This window comes from Rhinoderma darwinii, chromosome 5 (assembly GCF_050947455.1).
Source record: "Rhinoderma darwinii isolate aRhiDar2 chromosome 5, aRhiDar2.hap1, whole genome shotgun sequence".
Classification (NCBI taxonomy): domain Eukaryota; kingdom Metazoa; phylum Chordata; class Amphibia; order Anura; family Rhinodermatidae; genus Rhinoderma; species Rhinoderma darwinii.
The window spans coordinates 328,331,181-328,349,866 of record NC_134691.1 but is presented as its reverse complement, the minus strand read 5'-3'; the positions used below and the strand labels follow the sequence as shown (position 1 = coordinate 328,349,866).

The window sequence follows — 18,686 nt, the reverse complement described above, 5'->3', positions numbered from 1 at the left end:
TGGGGTCAGAATGCATTGCAACGGCAAGAGGTAGAGTATCGGTTTTTCTGCCCATCCCTCCAACCTCCACACTGATGTCAGGGTAGAGCACCAACAGCCTCCAGCACAGACGTGCCCCCTATTTATTCACTCACCGTCTCCACACACCGATCCTCACCCACATTCACCCACATCGCCCCATCCTACCTTCAGAGCTGCATTGTCTGTGTCGCGCCCGAGGTCTCTCTGAATGGTTTCGTTTCTCAGCTCCGCTTTCACTTTGGAAAGTTCGGCCTCCATCTGCTTCAGCGACTTGTGCAGGTTCAGTCTCTCTCTATTCCAGGCCTCTCTGTCTTCTGTAAATGTACCGATGTTTATGGTGTGATCCAGGGCGGACTGATATGACTGCAGGAGAGAAACATATATTTTTTATTATATAGCAAAGCACCTTCATTTTTAAAGTGACATTCTAGATCGGAGACCCTCAAAATGCTATACTAGCAGATTACAGCATCCCGTGTCTGCAGTACATTGACAGAATACACGCCGACATACACAGCAGCCGTTCTTCTACTGAGGGTTGGACATTTTTTATTGTTATTTATTGTTCATTATTAGCTCATTTATTTGGATAAAAGATCACATGGCATACACCGGGGAAATACTATTTATGCAATGTTCTAAGACAGAATTTAAAATGGCACCAAATATGAATTTCGCTATACGCTGGGAGTCCTTTTAATCCTTCGGCAAGAGAAGGCAAAGGGGGGGGGGGGGGTTAAAACTAGGCTAATATTTAAGTGACTGCGGTCAACAAAGTCTATAGGATGAGAAGTTCACATCACCTGCGGGTGCAACCAAAATAGTACCACCATACAGGGACTGAATAAAACAGACATATACAGAGGTTAAGTGGTAAATGGTAACAACTCTGGTGGTCTAGCGTAGTGAAAGGGTTGATTACCAAAAGCCCTGGAGGTATAGAGTAGAGAAGGGGTTAATAGAAAAAAATCCCTTGTGGTATAGGGTAAAGAAGTGGTTAATGCCAACTTAGCTGGCCTAGGGTAACATTAATGACAGCTTCCCTGGTGGTCTAGGGGTAATGGAGAAGGATAAGGTTTGATTCCCTGATGGTCTAGGGGTAATGGAGAATGATCATGTTTGATTCCCTGGTGGTCTAGGGGTAATGGAGAATGATAATGTTTTTTTCCCTGGGGGTCTAGGATAAGAGAGAATGATAATGTTTGCTTCCCTGGTGGTCTAGGGGTAATAGAGAAGGATAATGTTTGCTTCCCTGGTGGTCTAGGGGTAATAGAGAAGGATAATGTTTGCTTCCCTGGTGGTCTAGGGGTAATGGAGAAGGATAATGTTGGCTTCCCTGGTGGTCTTGGGGTAATAGAGAAGGATAATGTTTGATTCCCTGGTGGTCTAGGGTAGTGGAAGGTTTAATAGCTGTTATCTAGTGGATTACTCACCACCCCAGGCTCCAATGAGGTCTTCTGCGTCTCTGATTTATGACAGCCTGTATTCTGCCTATAAACTATATTACTTCTTGTCTGCAAGTCATTGTCTGGTACCTACATGTTCTCCTGAGCGTTCTCTCGCTCGGTGGTGGGACACCTCCCCCTCCAGTCTCAGTAAGGCATTCTGTAGATCGTTCTTCTCATTTGTTAATCTGCTGACATAACCGGTCAGCTCTGCGTTCTGCGTTAGCAGCTTCTCTGTCAGAGTGTTTGCGGAGATGCCTGGTGGTAACACTAAATTCTGGAAGAAAAAATAAAAAATAAAAACAAATAACAGTGCCCTTAGGCTTAACCCCTTCCCTCTGCAGCCACTTTTGACCTTCCTGACAGAGCCTCATTTTTCATATCTGACATGTGTCACTTTATGTGGTAATAACTTCGGAATGCTTTTACCTATACAAGCCATTCTGAGATTGTTTTCTCGTGACACATTGGACTTTATGTTAGTGTCAAAATTTGCATTTTTCTCTATTTAAATGTATCTGCTTGTAAGACAGTTATAACACACAAATTTGTTGCTAATTAACATCGTGAAAACGAGCGCCGATCGACGAGACAGCTCGTTGATCGGCGCTGGTTTGCTGCTTTCACAAGGAGCAATGGTTGGTTATGTATGGGTATGAAAGATCATTGATGCCCATACATTTTGATCATGTCAGCAGCACATCTCCCTATTTACACAGGGAGATGTGCAGCCGACTAGCGACCATTTTATTGGTCGCATAAATAAGCAGATCAGCCAATGATGCTCGTTCATCAGCTGATCTACATTACAGCTCGTCCAGCAAAAATCAATCCCACATAGGACTATATCAACATAAAAATAAAAAATATAAGGCATTTGGAGCGTGGGGAGGAAAAAATGAAATTGGAAATCTAAAAAAATGTCTGCGGCGGGAAGGGGTTAAAGGGAACGTGTCATTAGAAAATGACCTATGTTTAAATCAAGTTTTTATTTTAAACATATTTTCAAAGAATTTGTGGTAATATTTTTTTACATTTTATACTTTTAAAATCTTGCAGTTTTCCCTCTGGCCACTGAGCCTCACAATAGACTGACCCTTCCCGTTCTGTAGAGATCACTTCTCAGCAGTCATCTCATTATTATCACAGGCAGGATTACACTGACAGGTCAGACACACACACAGCAGGATTACACTGACAGGCCACACACACACACACACACACACACACACACACACACACACACACACACACACACACACACACACGATGGAAACAGCTCCCCTACACAATGACCTCTGCAAAGGTCACAGAGCATGCCCACAACATCCTCCCTTAGAAGTTAATGGTTCCTACGGTTCATGTGACTGCTGTAAAGCATATCTCTAAATGCTGATAACCGTTGCTCAGGCAAGATGGCCGCCCCATAATCATGTACAGAAAATAGAATTAAAAAAAATCTACAATAAAAAAAGAGAAGGAAAAAAAAAAATCTATCGGGGATACATTGCCTTTCAGCTTCTTGAGCTCCAGCGTATATAGAAATTAATGTGGGTACTAGAAATATATAAAGGAATGGCTGAATCATCTCACCTGTCCCTGAAGTGACAACATGGACACGTTCTCTAGCTGAGACAGAACCTCTTGAATGGCATTTTGTGACCAAGCAAAGTCGTTCTCATCCGTAGCTTCAAACATCACCCTTCAATAGAGGAATCAATGCAGAGATGTAACAATTACAACGTACAGTGAGCGCCATGATGAACACGAGTTTAGACTGTAACATGAACCGAATAACATGACGCTGAATAATTAATATGAGCCTAGTAAAATGGAGGAGGACGGCAATGTAGAACTAATGACAGGTTGGTCATCGGAGGATCTACTACAAAACATCCAGTTGTTCCAGAACTTACACCCATAAATGCTTCTGTTTCATTACAGTCTCCTAGCGTTTGTCATCACCAATAACAATAGAGCGCTCATTTCATACCCTGATGTATCTGTAAGATGAATCATGATCGACTGTCATCTGCTTATAGTCCAGAAACTCAGTTACTCAATGGTTTAACGGGAGGTGTTTATAAAGGGTTCAATGGCCGCTTCATTATAGCGGTTGTCATGCCGTGTCCAATATGGCTGTCGAGAGTCAAGGTCTACAGGGGGCAATCATGAGTGCTTCCCACAGTCAGAAGTGCTGAAAGGGGTTGTCCACACATGGTCATCAGTATATGATCGGTGGGGGTCCGACACCTGGACCCCGCACCAATCAGCTGCTCCGGCTGCCTCCGGGCACAGGATGTCCATGCCGGAAGCAGATGGCTCCGGTCACAGAATAGCGGCCGAGCTGCAGTACTGCCGCTATGCAGTAGTGGGAGCCATCTGCTTTCGGCTCCGACTACAGCATACCCTTCATAACATCCGGCGCCCGGAGGCAGCTGGTTGGTGCGGGGTCCGGGTGTCATATACTGATGACCTATCCAGTGGATAGGTCATCAGTTGTCTGTGCCTGGACAACTCCTTTAATATCAGAACACAATTTTCCAAAATGTGCAAACAGTACAATAATACTTTATCTAGGAGGAAAGGATGATTGGCACTAGTCAGCGGGGACGACCAGATCTCAATGACTATTAAGACGCATGCCCTTCTATGGCTGCCCCTTACAGGTAAATGGGGGCCCATTACATTTTATATACATTAAATAGGCTGAAGAGGTGGGTGCACAAACTTACTAAACACCTATCAAAGTGCCAGTCAGGGGTCTGGAAAGAGTGCGGGCAGCTACATTACTTGTTTTATTGAGACTAGCCTTAAGGGTGGAGCTTATTTCTTCTGGCTCCTCCCCTCATGAGGGCATTTAGTGCATGCCATTATCACATAATAAATAAACACCATCTCACCTTTGAGTGGCTTTGGCCGCCAGTTGTCTTAGTTTAGAGGAGACCTGTTGGAGCCTCTGTCTGATGGTTTCTACGCTGAACGCACTCCCCTGTGCAGCGGGATCCCCGTTCATTGTACTGAGAGGATCAGGACACAAAACATTTGGGACACTTCCTGTTGGTTGGTGGAGTTCACTTCTGGCTGGGTCAGTGAAGGTTTTACTTGCGGCCTGAAGAAGAGACAAAAAGTAGATTATTGAACTTGTTATTTTATATAGAAATATATATGAGATATACGAGATAGGAATCCAGGTTGATATATACACTAAAGAAATATTGCAACAAAAATAAAGAGTTAATGGATTTGTTGCAGATTTACGATGCAGATTCTGATCTGAATATAGCTAAGGGTCATGGGCTCCAAATCTTTTTTTTTTTTAACTCAACAAAAACTGTAATAATCTGCACTCAGTGAGCTCCCCCTAGTGGTGACTGCAGGTAGCCAGAACTTTATCAAAATGGAGCACTGACCTCCATAAGGATATAAAGTGCAGTTTCTAGTGGGGGGGTTGTGAGCCCGTAAACACACCTAAGGGTATGTGCACACACACTAATTACGTCCGTAATTGACGGACGTATTTCGGCTGCAAGTCCCGGACCGAACACAGTGCAGGGAGCCGGGCTCCTAACATCATACTTATGTACGATGCTAGAAGTCCCTGCCTCGCTGCAGGACAACTGTCCCGTACTGTAAACATGATTACACTACGGGACAGTTGTCCTGCAGCAAGGCAGGGACTCCTAGCGTCGTACATAAGTATGATGCTAGGAGCCCGGCTCCCTGCATTGTGTTCGGTCCGGGACTTGCGGCCGAAATACGTCCGTCAATTACGGACGTAATTAGTGTGTGTGCACATACCCTAATGCTCTGGGCTCTCGGCTCTAATTTATCAAAACTGTCAAACAGAAAAATTGGCCTTGTTGTCTATAGCAACCAATTACAGTGCATTATCAGTTTAAAGGGTAACTAAACGTTCAAACTTCTGATGTCATAGTGACATGTCGGAAGTTTTGATTGGTGGGGGTCTGAGCACTGAGACCCCCACCAATCGCTAAAATAAAGTAGCAGAAGCGCTTGTGTGAGCGCTGAGCCGCTTGGTTTCTGTTCGTTTTTTTCCTCGAAATCGATGCAGCGGTGTACGGACTCAATAAAAAATCTATGAGCGCATACACCGCTACATCGGCTTTCTAAAAAAAGCCGAAAAGAAACGAAGCGGCCCAGCGCTCACACGAGGGCTTCTACCGCTCCGTTTTAGTGATTGGTAGGGGTCTCAATGCTCAGACCCCCCACCAATCAAAACTTCTGACATGTCACCATGACATGTCAGAAGTTTGTTGAACGTTTAGATACCCTTTAAGAATTCAAATCTGAACTCTGATTGGTCGCTTCACCCGTTTTGATAAATGAGGCCAATCGTGTCATTGTTTAGGCACATCGCTCAGGCACATGACTACCTGGTTTTTAGGATTTCTCCAGCCATGAAAGGAACCAAATGTCTCTCATACAACTCTTCAATTATCACACTGCACAATCTAGACCCCAAGGTGGTTCACAAGGTGCAATGACACTTTCTCAGTTGCTCACTTAGAGTAACTGCTCCTTTAGTTGTCACCTCCCTTCCCCCACGTGGCGGTGGTAATGAATGAAGTATGCCTATCCCACCTGGATGACCAACCCAGACTAAGAGAAGCTTGGAAATGTCATGTCTCATGGTCCTGAGATTCAAGATGCAAAAATATTTTAAAAAAAGTATAGTTGCTGGATATGTAAGAAAACTTACAGGACTTTCATGAAGCTCTGTCCCCTCCGAGACACTTTCTTTGGTTCTTTGGTTGTTCTGGAGACTCTGAATAGTGTCTTTCAAGTGTTTCTCCTCGGTCTGGAGCCTCCTGATCTCCATCACTCGGTCCTGTATCTGCTGTTGAAGCTCCTCCACCATGGACATTAGTTCCTCCGCCTGTTTCTTTGCAAGTTTTGCAGCTTCTTTCTCAGCTTCTAGGTCTTTCCGGAGACTTCGCCTCTCCTCATCCAGGTTCTGCCTTAGTTGGACACATTCCAGTTTGTAACCCTCCGCCTCAGTCACTAACTCTACGATACGATTATGTTTACTATCTAACTGACCCTGTAGATCTCGGAGCAGCTCCTCGGTTGGATTGTGCGTTTCTGATTGGCCGGTTCCTTTAGGGTTCAGCACGCGGGCCCCTAGGCCTTGTTTATATTCCAGGGCATTAGCCAGCTCACTAGAACGAGTCTGTTCCACGTCCAGGAAAGCCTGGAGTTCTGACACTTTGCTTCTCTCTTGGGACAGCGTGGCCTCATGTTGACTTTCCCTGGAGGCGAACTGCTCTTGGAGACTCTTTACAAGCAGCTGCTCCTCTTCCAAATGTTTGCTGATCTCAAGGGTCTTGCTCTTCTGCTCTTCTAAAAGAATATGGAGGTCCTATGTAGAAAAAGAAAAAAGAGGGGGAAAAATGTTGTTTAATGCAATGCCAAATCCTGGTTGGCCCCATCCTCCTATGCCACTAGGTTGCTCGAAACACTAGACCTTGATCCAGGGCAGCAAAACCTTGCACCAAAATGAGAACCCATTCTGCTCTTTGCTATGGGGCCCCCTCTAGTCTTTACACCATGTACTATATACTGTATAAACACTCCATAATGCAAATCACCAGAACAAACTTTGTATAGACATTGAGCCAGCAAGGAAGCCTGCTGGAAGATTTCACCTCTGATGCCCATATAATTGTGAGTGCAGCTCTGGAATATAATACAGGATGTAACTCAGGAACAGTACAGGATAAGTAATGTAATGTATGTACACATTGACTCTGCCAGCAGAATAGTGAGTGCAGCTCTGGAGTACAATACAGGATGTAACTCAGGATCAGTACATGATAAGTAATGTATGTACACAGTGACTCCACCAGCAGAATAGTGAGTGCAGCTCTGGAGTATAATACAGGATGTAACTCAGGATCAGTACAAGATAAGTAATGTAATGTATGTACACAGTGACTCCACCACCAGAATAGTGAGTGCAGCTCTGGAATACAATACAGGATGCAACTCATGATCAGTACAGGATAAGCAATGTAATATATGTACACAGTGACTCCACTAGTAGAATATTGAGTGCAGCTCTGGCATATAATACAGGATGTAACTCAGGATCAGTACAGGATAAGTAATGTAATGTATGTACACAGTGACTCCACCAGCAGAATAGTGAGTGCAGCTCTAGAGTATAATACAGGATGTAACTCAGGATCAGCACACCATAAGTAATGTAATGTATGTACACAGTGACTCCACCAGCAGAATAGTGAGTGCACCTCTGGAGTATAATACAGAATGTAACTCAGGATCAGCACACCATAAGTAATGTATGTACACAGTGACTCCACCAGCAGAATAGTGAGTGCAGCTCTGGAGTATAATACAGGATGTAACTCAGGATCAGTACAAGATAAGAAATGTAATATATGTACACAGTGACTCAAGCAGCAGAATAGTGAGTGCAGCCCTGGAGTATAATACAGAATGTAACTCAGGATCAGTACAGGATAAGTAATATAATGTATGTACACAGTGACTCCACCAGCAGAATAGTGAGTGCAGCTCTGGAGTATAATACAGGAGGTAACTCAGGATCAGTACAGGATAAGTAATGTAATGTATGTACACAGTGACTCCACCAGCAGAATAGTGAGTGCAGCTCTGGAATAGTATACAAGATGTAACTCCGGATCAGTACAGAATAAGTAATGTAATGTATGTACACAGTGACTCCACCAGCAGAATAGTGAGTGCAGCTCTGGAGTATAATACAGGATGTATCTCAGGATCAGTACAGGATAAGTAATGTAATGTATGTACACAGTGACTCCACCAGCAGAATAGTGAGTGCAGCTCTGGAGTATAATACAGGATGTAACTCAGGATCAGTACAGGATAAGTAATGTAATGTATGTACACAGTGACTCCACCAGCAGAATAGTGAGTGCAGCTCTGGAGTAGTATACAAGATTTAACTCCGGATCAGTACAGAATAAGTAATCTAATGTAATTACAAAGTTATGAAACCGCTTATGTATATATATGTAAACGGTAGATACCAGCATAGAACGTAGTAACGGCACCAGGACTTCAAGACGGATGAAAAAACAGGGTGGATTTATTCACCTCAAGAAATAACAGCAACGTTTCGGTTCAACAGGAACCTTTCTCAAGCCAAGATGGCCTGTTTTTTCATCCGTCTTGAAGTCCTGGTGCCGTTACTACGTTCTATGCTGGTATCTATCTAAAAAGAAGGGGAATTGATTCATCCCCTGGTGACGAGCACATGGCCTGATTTCCTTGATGTGTGGAGTGCTGTGTTTCTTTGCCCTTGGATTGTATATGTAAACGGCGATACTGTGTTCAAAGGTGGACATTCATTTTAACTGGTGACGTCACCCCTGCACACACTTTATAGTTTGTGATGTCATTATTAAAGCGTTGTGGTCATGACAATGTTGTTAGATGTAGGTCATTGTCACATATCCACCCTAACAGCGGCAGATCTGGTCTTTGCCTGTCCTTCCATGATGTAACGTTTCTCACCTCCAGCTCTTCCTTCTCTTGCTGCTCATTACGCTCTGCCTTGGTCTTCTCTTTCTCCAGACCCCACTGTAGCTCTCTGCTCTTCTGTTGTTCGTTTGCTAAGGCGTCGTTAACATTGTCCAGTTCATCTCTTCTCTTCTTGAGTTCCATCCTGATAGGAATAAGGAATATATTATTTGTTATTTAGTATAATATGCATTTCAATTTTGTTCCAATATCCTGCAATCTAAAATTATATAATGCAACCACCTATACCGTAAAAAATACAAAACGTGAACCACAAATAAAAGGAAACTTTTTCATTTTTTACATTAAACCGAGTGTGTACGGACAGCTTGTATTTTATTAAAATAATAATATGTAAAGTTTATCTGTCCACTTTCCTGACATGTCTGTTAGTAAATACTTTATTCCTCATAAAATATAGATTCTGGATCATCTTTTCTAAGAACTCTGCATTGTGCCATTCCTCTGTTGTTCCTCCTGAAAAAGTATGAATCGATGTTACTATTCCCCTTGTCAATGAGGCTTGTCCCTGCACAGTCTGACCCAGTCCAATCAGTGCTAACAATGTCAGACTCTGTAGGGATTGCTCCAGAATTTGTATTTTATGTGGAATACAAGTATTTACTAAAACAGACCTGTCAGGAGAGGTGACCGGTCCGCTTTTGAAGGTTTGCATATTGAGTAAATTTTGACTAGAGCTGTATTAGGGTATGTTCACACGAGGGCGTCTGTAACGGATGAAATTACGGGGATGTTTCAGCCTGAAAACATCCCCGTAATTTCAGCCGTAACGGCATGTGCAGGCGCTTGAACGCCGCGTCCATTACGGGCGTAATTAGCGCTGCTATTCATTGGAGTCAATGAATAACGGCTCCAATTACGGCCAAAGAAGTGACAGGTCACTTCTTTGGCGCGGGCGTCTATTTACGCGCCGTCTTTTGACAGCGGCGCGTAAATTACGCCTCGTGTGAACAGACAAACGTCTGGCCATTGCTTTCAATGGGCAGATGTTTGTCAGCGCTATTGAGGCGCTATTTTCGGACGTAATTCGGGGCAAAAACGCCCGAATTACGTCCGTAAATAGGCCGTGTGAACATACCCTTAGGATCAACATTGCAGAATAATAGGCTGAACTGGATGGACTTATGTCTTTTTTCAGCCATATATACTATATTACAGACATGATATAAAATAGGTTTAGAGAGCGCTACCACCTTCTATTATATCTTATGTCACAATTTCTGCGCTGTCGTGGGTCTAAAGCTGGACATACACTTTAGATAGCTGTCGGCCGAACGGCTATTCCTTCCGACTCCCATATACATGCACACACGGCTCAAGCCGAACGTGTACTCAATGAGGAAAGGGGAATAAGCCGCTGTATCTTTAGTGGCGACTTATCTGCCGTGAGAACAAAGGATCAAGCACGTTGAAATCCAATATGCCCAAAGCTGAAGAGTCAGTAGTCAGGAAATGGTTAGTTGATCTCGCCGAAAGCAGAAGGCTCCGACCACTGTATAGCGGTCATGCTGCAGTCCTGCTCCTACTCAAGTGAATAGGAGCAGAGCGGCAGTAACCCGGCACGTCCGCTATACAATGTATGGAGCCATCTGCTTCCTGCACCGACCCTGCACAGCATCTGTTGCCCTTAGGCAGCTGATCGGTGAGGGGTCCGGGTGTCAGACCCCCACCGATCATATACTGATGACTTGTCCTGTGGATAGGTCATCAGTATAAAAAACAACCTCTTTAATGACTGGATCACCTGAGAGACTCGAGTTCTTTAAAGTGCTTGTGCTGCAGCTTGAGAGTAGATTCAAGTTCCATCTTGGTTAGTGCAAGTTCATTCTTGATTTCGGCTGACAGGAGCCTCTCTGAGCCCAGTTGTTCCTGCAGCTCGCTGGCGTTTGCTTTCATACTGTTGAGCTGCAGGTGCATTTCTTGTGGGATTGAGGACGGATCCTGCGGTATATAGAAAGTGGCCCCTGTCCAAAAAAAAAAAAGAGCACAGAATAGGAGGTTACGATGTCCACATGTTGGTTAATTCAGCAAAAGACTAAAATTACTGCACATAAAAGCAAATGTAGCAATGAGAAATCTTTCATTTCCGGTAGCTTTTCTTGATTCGCTTTTGGTTGTCAAGTTGTTAAAGATTCTAGTTAGTTGTTATTGGGAAAGCTGGGTGACAACCAATATGGCCGCCATTATAGATTTCACACAGGTTGTCACCGTACATTGCCGGATCGATTCATGAAAAATCTGCCTAACGCCGACCTCTATGTCTGTATCACTGCAGTGTAAGATGGAACTTAAAGTCTGGGAACGCTGGGTGACAACCTTAGTGAAAGATGTAATGGTTGTCACCCGGCTTTTCCAGAACTGGATAGATACTAAGAAATTACTTTTATTTTGGAGTCATCCTATTGTCAAGTTCTAAAAAACTATATTCAGTCATTTCATAGCTATATCCAATTCTGGGAAAGCTGAGTGACAACCATTACATCTTCCTCCGTGGTTGTCACCCAGCTTTCCCAGACTCGGAGTGCCATCCTGCACTCTGGCATTGCTGCATGACTAGGTCGATAAAAGCTTTTGAAGTCGGAGAAATTTATGTGAACACCCCTGTGTAACCTCTATTGACAGAAATACTGGTTGCTATTCGTCTTTCTGGGAGAAATGGATAACTAGAAAAAACTAAGAAATTGATTTAAGACATTTTTAACAACCTGGGGACAACTCAAAGATTCTGGTGCAGTGCATTGTGGGAAAATGATATATGTAGTAGGATATTAGAAAAAACATGGCTGCTATGTAACAGCGCTACTCCTGTTCATGGCTGTCTCTGGTATTACAGGTAGTCACTTAAAGGGACAGGGCTGCAGTACTAAACGCAGCCCGTGGTGGTGCTGTAACTAGAATAAAGTAGCCTGATTTTTCTAATCTCATACGACCCTTTTAAGATATGCAATGTTACCTTCAGTGCGATGCAATGAATCAATATTAGGATTAGTTTGAAAACTGGTCAGCTGGGCCCGGAGATCCTGAATCTCGAGTAACAAACTCCTTCGTTCTGCATTCTGTATACAGTCCATAGCGTTAATCTGCTCCATGCCCTGGAAGATATCAAAAAAACTATTATATAATCCGTAAACAATAGCTCAAAGGGAAACTAAACTTTTAAAAAACTTTTGATATGTCATAGTGAGATGTCAGAAGTTTTGATTGGTGGGGGTCCGAGCACGGAGACCCCCACCGATCGCTAAAAAGCACCAGCAGAAGTACTCGGGTGAGCGCTGCGCTGCTTCATTTCTGATCGGGCGCAATGGAAAGTCTATGAGTCCGTACACCGCTTGGCTTTTATAAAAAAAAGACGATCAGAAACTAAGCGGCACAGCGCTCACCCGAGCTCTTCTTCGGCTTCTTTTTACCTATTGGTGGGGGTCTCAGTGCTCGGACCCCCATCAATTAAAACTTAAGTTTTAAAAGTTTTTAAAGAGTTTAGTTACCCTTTAAATTCTGCAGATGGATTTTTCAGTGCAAGAGACAAGACATTTTCAGTCCTCTCAGCCCAGGAAGTTACTATAAGGGTATGTTCACATTCAAACTAAAAAACTTCTGAAAATACGGAGCGGTTTTCAAGGGAAAACAGCTCCTGATTTTCAGACGTTTTTTAAGCCACTCGCAATTTTCGCGGCATTTTTTACGGACATTTTTGGAGCTGTTTTTCTATAGAGTCAATGAAAGATGGCTCCAAAAATGTCCCAAGAAGTGACCTGCACTTCTTTTTTGCGGCCTTTTTTTTTTTTACGCGGCCGTTTTTCAAAACGGCCACATAAAAAAACGGCCCATCGGAACAGAACGCCGTTTTTCCCATTGAAATCAATAGGCAGATGTTTGGAGGCGTTCTGCTTCCGAATTTTCGGCCCGAAAAATGGCTGAAAATAGGCCGTGTGAACATACCCTAAGAATGCTTTAAATGGAGTGATTCTAAGGCCTTATTCACAGGAGCGTATTTCACGTCCGTGCTACGCGTGTTAAAACAACGGAAGTCACATGGACTTATGCAATTCAATGGGGTCATTCAGTGTTTTTCACACAGTGTGTGTCCGCAGCGTGAAACTCACTGCATGTCCTATACTTGTGCGTTTTTTGCGCATCACACACCCATTGAAGTCAATGGGTGCGTGAAAACCACGGACAGCACACGGACGCACATCCTGTGTGTGATTCGCGCAACAGTTGCTAAAGAAATGATGAGAAAAAGAAAAACATCTTCAGTACCTTCCAAGAGGTGCAGTTCCCTAATACATTTACATAGGTACTACATTTCCCCTAATATTTGTACCTAATATACTTTGTTTTTCCCTTCCTCACCAGCATTTTCAAGATCTATGCTTGCTGATAATGTGTGAAACATTGTTTACATTCAGGGGCTGAAACCAGTAGAGACCTAAAACTTTTCACCGTAGCTGAGTGTTTGTTACAATTCTAAGCAACTCTATATGAACTAAATACACAAGCAACACAGCTCCTTCCCTCATCTGTGTACATAGGTAAAATGTATCAGCCTATCTAGCTCCCACAGGCTTGTTTAAAATGGGTACAATTGTAGCAAAGCCTCCGCTGTGACAGTATGAGTTATGTATAGGTTTTCAAACTATAGCTGTAAATAAGAAGGCTCCAATTTACTGACTGCAAGCAGAGATTGTGAAACCCAAATATAGTAGTAAATCCCTTTAAACGTAGCGCACTAAGAGATCCAGTGATCACATCTGATGCCATTAGTGCTTTTTCGTGCCGTTATATAGTGCACGGTGAATCACCTGTTCCTGTAGTCTATGCTGCATGTGATTGACCACGGCGGTTGCGTCACAATTGCTCAGTGTAGCCAACTGAGTATGGAAAGCGGACAGGAGTGCGTCCTGCTCTCTACAGAAAACCTCCTGTATAGCGCGGAGCAGCTCTCCTCTCCAGTCTGGGATCCGGTCATGAAAACCTGACCTTGTATGACCCTAAAAAAATAAACGAAATACAATTATGAAAACCTTTGGACACAGATACACTTTGAGTCATTAGAAAATAATTAAAGTGATTTGGCTTGTAGGTGGAGATAAATCCATCAACGGAAATCAGGCGTCATTTATACATGATGTATTCTAGCAACTGACTCATTGTGACAGACCCTCTGCTCCTTCCATTCTAAGAATATGGGTGGTGGAAACGAATTTGATTACCCATCACCCATATAATCCCTATCTCCACATAGGTAAGGGTCCCAGAGCGGAGACCCGCATCTATCAGACATTTATAGCATGTCCGGTGGTCATCCGTTTACCAGGTTCGGGGGTTTACAACTTTCTTGTAAGAATGTTGGGGGCATAAGAGCTAGTTTGACATGTATTCAAACCAGGGCCAGTTTTAGGGGGGTGGCAAAGTAAGCAATGGCCCAGGTCCCCTTACGTTTGGGAGCCCAAGAGGCAAACTAAAACCTCACTGTAAAATTTAGTCATTGAAATGCAGTATTATGTGAGAGCCATATGGCGGTATTATGTGAGCTGTTTAAGGGAGTATTGCTTGGATATTACTTGGACATCTTTTGAATACTGTATATTATTTGAGCACTATATGGTGGCATTATATGGGCTGTATATAGCAGTATTATATTGGCACTAGATGGTGGTATTATGTGGGCTGTATATGGCAGTATTATCTTAGCACTAAATGACTAGATGATGGTATTATGTGATATGTATATGGTGGTATTATGTGGGCTGTATATGGCAGTATTATATTGGCACTAGATGATGGTATTATGTGATATGTATATGGTGGTATTAGGTGGGCTGTATTTGGCAGTATTATCTTGGCACTAGTAATGGTGCTATTATCTTGGTACTATATGGTGATATTATGTGTGTATTGTTTGGAAACTGTATATTATTTGAGCACTATGTAGTGGTGGTATGTGGGCTGTATATGGCAGTATTATATTGGCACTAGATGGTGGTATTATGTGATATGTATATGGTGGTATTATGTGGGCTGTAAATGACAGTATTATATTGGCACTAGATGGTGGTATTATGTGATATGTATATGGTGGTATTATGTGGGCTGTAAATGACAGTATTATATTGGCACTAGATGGTGGTATTATGTGATATGTATATGGCAGTATTATATTGGCACTAGATGGTGGTATTATGTGATATGTATACGGTGGTATTATGTGGGCTGTATATGGCAGTATTATATTGGCACTAGATGGTGGTATTATGTGATATGTATACGGTGGTATTATGTGGGATGTATATGACAGTATTATATTGGCACTAGATGGTGGTATTATGTGATATGTATACGGTGGTATTATGTGGGCTGTATATGACAGTATTATATTGGCACTAGATAGTGGTATTATGTGATATGTATATGGTGGTATTATGTGGGCTGTACATGGCAGTGTTATATTGGCACTAGATGGTGGTATTATGTGATATGTATATGACAGTATTATATTGGGACTAGATGGTGGTATTATGTGATATGTATATGGCAGTGTTATCTTGGCACTAGATGGTGGTATTATGTGATATGTATATGGTGGTATTATGTGGGCTGTATATGGCAGTATTATATTGGCACTAGATGGTGGTATTATGTGATATCTATATGGCAGTGTTATCTTGGCACTAGATGGTGGTATTATGTGATATGTATACGGTGGTATTATGTGGGCTGTATATGGCAGTATTATCTTGGCACTAGATGGTGGTATTATGTGATATGTATACGGTGGTATTATGTGGGCTGTATATGGCAGTATTATATTGGCACTAGATAGTGGTATTATGTGATATGTATATGGTGGTATTATGTGGGCTGTACATGGCAGTGTTATCTTGGCACTAGATGGTGGTATTATGTGATATGTATACGGTGGTATTATGTGGGCTGTATATGGCAGTGTTATTTATATTGGCACTAGATAGTGGTATTATGTCATATGTATATGGTGGTATTATATTGGCACTAGATGGTGGTATTATGTGATACGTACATGACAATATTATATTGGCACTAGATGGTGGTATTATGTGATATGTATACGGTGGTATTATGTGGGCTGTATATGGCAGTGTTATCTTGGCACTAGATGGTGGTATTATGTGATATGTATATGGTGGTATTATGTGATATGTATATGGCAGTATTATATTGGCACTAGATGGTGGTATTATGTGATATGTATACGGTGGTATTATGTGGGCTGTACATGGCAGTGTTATCTTGGCACTAGATGGTGGTATTATGTGATATGTATACGGTGGTATTATGTGGGCTGTATATGGCAGTATTATATTGGCACTAGATGGTGGTATTATGTGATATGTATATGGTGGTATTATGTGGGCTGTATATGGCAGTATTATATTGGCACTAGATGGTGGTATTATGTGATATGTATATGGTGGTATTATGAGGGCTGTATATGGCAGTATTATATTGGCACTAGATGGTGGTATTATGTGATATGTATACGGTGGTATTATGTGGGCTGTATATGGCAGTATTATATTGGCACTAGATGGTGGTATTATGTGATATGTATATGGTGGTATTATGTGGGCTGTATATGGCAGTATTATATTGGCACTAGATGGTGGTATTATGTGATATGTATATGGTGGTATTATGAGGGCTGTATATGGCAGTATTATATTGGCACTAGATGGTGGTATTATGTGATATGTATACGGTGGTATTATGTGGGCTGTACATGGCAGTGTTATCTTGGAACTAGATGGTGGTATTATGTGATATGTATATGGTGGTATTATGTGGGCTGTATATGGCAGTATTATATTGGCACTAGATGGTGGTATTATGTGATATGTATACGGTGGTATTATGTGGGCTGTACATGGCAGTGTTATCTTGGAACTAGATGGTGGTATTATGTGATATGTATATGGTGGTATTATGTGGGCTGTATATGACTATTATATTGGCACTAGATGGTGGTATTATGTGATATGTATATGGTGGTATTATGTGGGCTGTATATGGCAGTATTATATTGGCACTAGATGGTGGTATTATGTGATATGTATACGGTGGTATTATGTGGGCTGTATATGGCAGTGTTATATTGGCACTAGATGGTGGTATTATGTGATATGTATACGGTGGTATTATGTGGGCTGTATATGGCAGTATTATCTTGGCACTAGATGGTGGTATTATGTGATATGTATATGGTGGTATTATGTGGGCTGTATATGGCAGTATTATATTGGCACTAGATGGTGGTATTATGTGATATGTATATGGTGGTATTATGTGGGCTGTATATGGCAGTATTATATTGGCACTAGATGGTGGTATTATGTGATATGTATATGGTGGTATTATGTGGGCTGTATATGGCAGTGTTATCTTTGCACTACATGGTGGTATTATATGGGGTAAAATTACTAGAACGGTCTAAAAATGGCAAACAGTGGGAACTAATATGCTCGTTGGCCAGGGCCCCATTTTCTATAAAACTAGCCTAGAATTTTACATACAACTAAAACCACTTTTATGGTACTATAAGGCCTGTCATGTCTGGGATGATAAGAAATACCTAATTATGTAGCTCCTCTCAGAATACAATAGCCTGCTCACACGTGACTGCATACTAACCTCATGCTCCTTGTAAATCTGCATTTTTGCAATCAAGTCTTTCAAGGAAGCGATGGTCTCGAATAACGTTTTTCGTTCCTCACCACAGGACTGTGTGTTGATTGTGAAAGATTTGTCCTTCTCGGGGCTGGTGGCTTCTGTCAGCGACAAGACTTGCATCCCCTCCTGGTGGACAGCTTGTAACAAGTCCTTTTTAAAAAAGACAATGCTATTTAGTAAAGGCATTAAATATAAGGACGGGGCAACCGGGAATTCAGAGACAAGAATGTCAATCTCCATCATCACTACTTGTATACTTGTACCTTGATCTTGCTTGGAAGTAACTCTGCTGGGACATCATCTTCCGCTCTCAGTCCTTCTGGGAGTTGGTCAAGACTCTGAGCATCAAATGTTCCCTGGCTCCAATCACATTCTGTTTCTATACCCCCAAAAAGGGAAAAAAATATGTTAAAATGAAGAGCAGAAGTCATTAAAAGAGTGAATCAGCAATAACAAGTGCGATCTCACCACTAGAGGCAGCGTCTGTGAGGTGATAAGATGAAGACAGAGCAGAATCTGGAACAACTCCACCCTGGAGTAACGCAAAAATGAAATAACATTAGATAAAAGAAAAGAAAAACAATGCAGAAAAAGTTCAAATCCATAAACAATATTCTCGCTGCAGAGAACTCGACACTTCTGTATTAAATGGACGGCCTATTTCCTTCAATACAATACCTAATTTCCCCTGCGGCTTCCCTTACAGATTACATCCAATCGCTGGAGGCCACACCAGCGCACCTCCCTTCGGTGAGCTTATCGCCTAGAGACCTTTCCAACAAAAAGGCATTTTCCAAAGTGGAGAACACCTTTAAAAAGTAAGGTCCATTCATAACAGCATTTGTGCCCATCCTGGTGCTGGTAGGGGTTAAAGAAAGTGTAGTACCCCTTAGGCCTTGTGCATACAACTTTTTTTGCAAGTGGATTTTAATGCATTACGTG

General features: G+C 42.3%; 1 protein-coding gene across 7 annotated transcripts in view; it reads right to left on the bottom strand.

The window, feature by feature from the left end:
- The window catches only part of AKAP9 (A-kinase anchoring protein 9), a 202,831-nt gene that overhangs the window by 3,325 nt on the left and 180,820 nt on the right, over positions 1-18,686 (bottom strand). For all 7 annotated transcript variants that reach the window (XM_075827679.1, XM_075827681.1, XM_075827680.1 and 4 more), the window contains 12 exons: positions 18,213-18,276; positions 18,008-18,123; positions 17,706-17,894; positions 13,841-14,029; positions 11,992-12,130; positions 10,783-11,002; positions 9,012-9,162; positions 6,190-6,849; positions 4,370-4,578; positions 3,060-3,168; positions 1,561-1,743; positions 187-384 (listed from right to left, as the gene is read on the bottom strand). In XM_075827679.1, the coding sequence (XP_075683794.1) occupies positions 187-384; positions 1,561-1,743; positions 3,060-3,168; positions 4,370-4,578; positions 6,190-6,849; positions 9,012-9,162; positions 10,783-11,002; positions 11,992-12,130; positions 13,841-14,029; positions 17,706-17,894; positions 18,008-18,123; positions 18,213-18,276 (2,427 nt within the window). The remainder of the gene's footprint in view (positions 1-186; positions 385-1,560; positions 1,744-3,059; positions 3,169-4,369; positions 4,579-6,189; positions 6,850-9,011; positions 9,163-10,782; positions 11,003-11,991; positions 12,131-13,840; positions 14,030-17,705; positions 17,895-18,007; positions 18,124-18,212; positions 18,277-18,686) is intronic.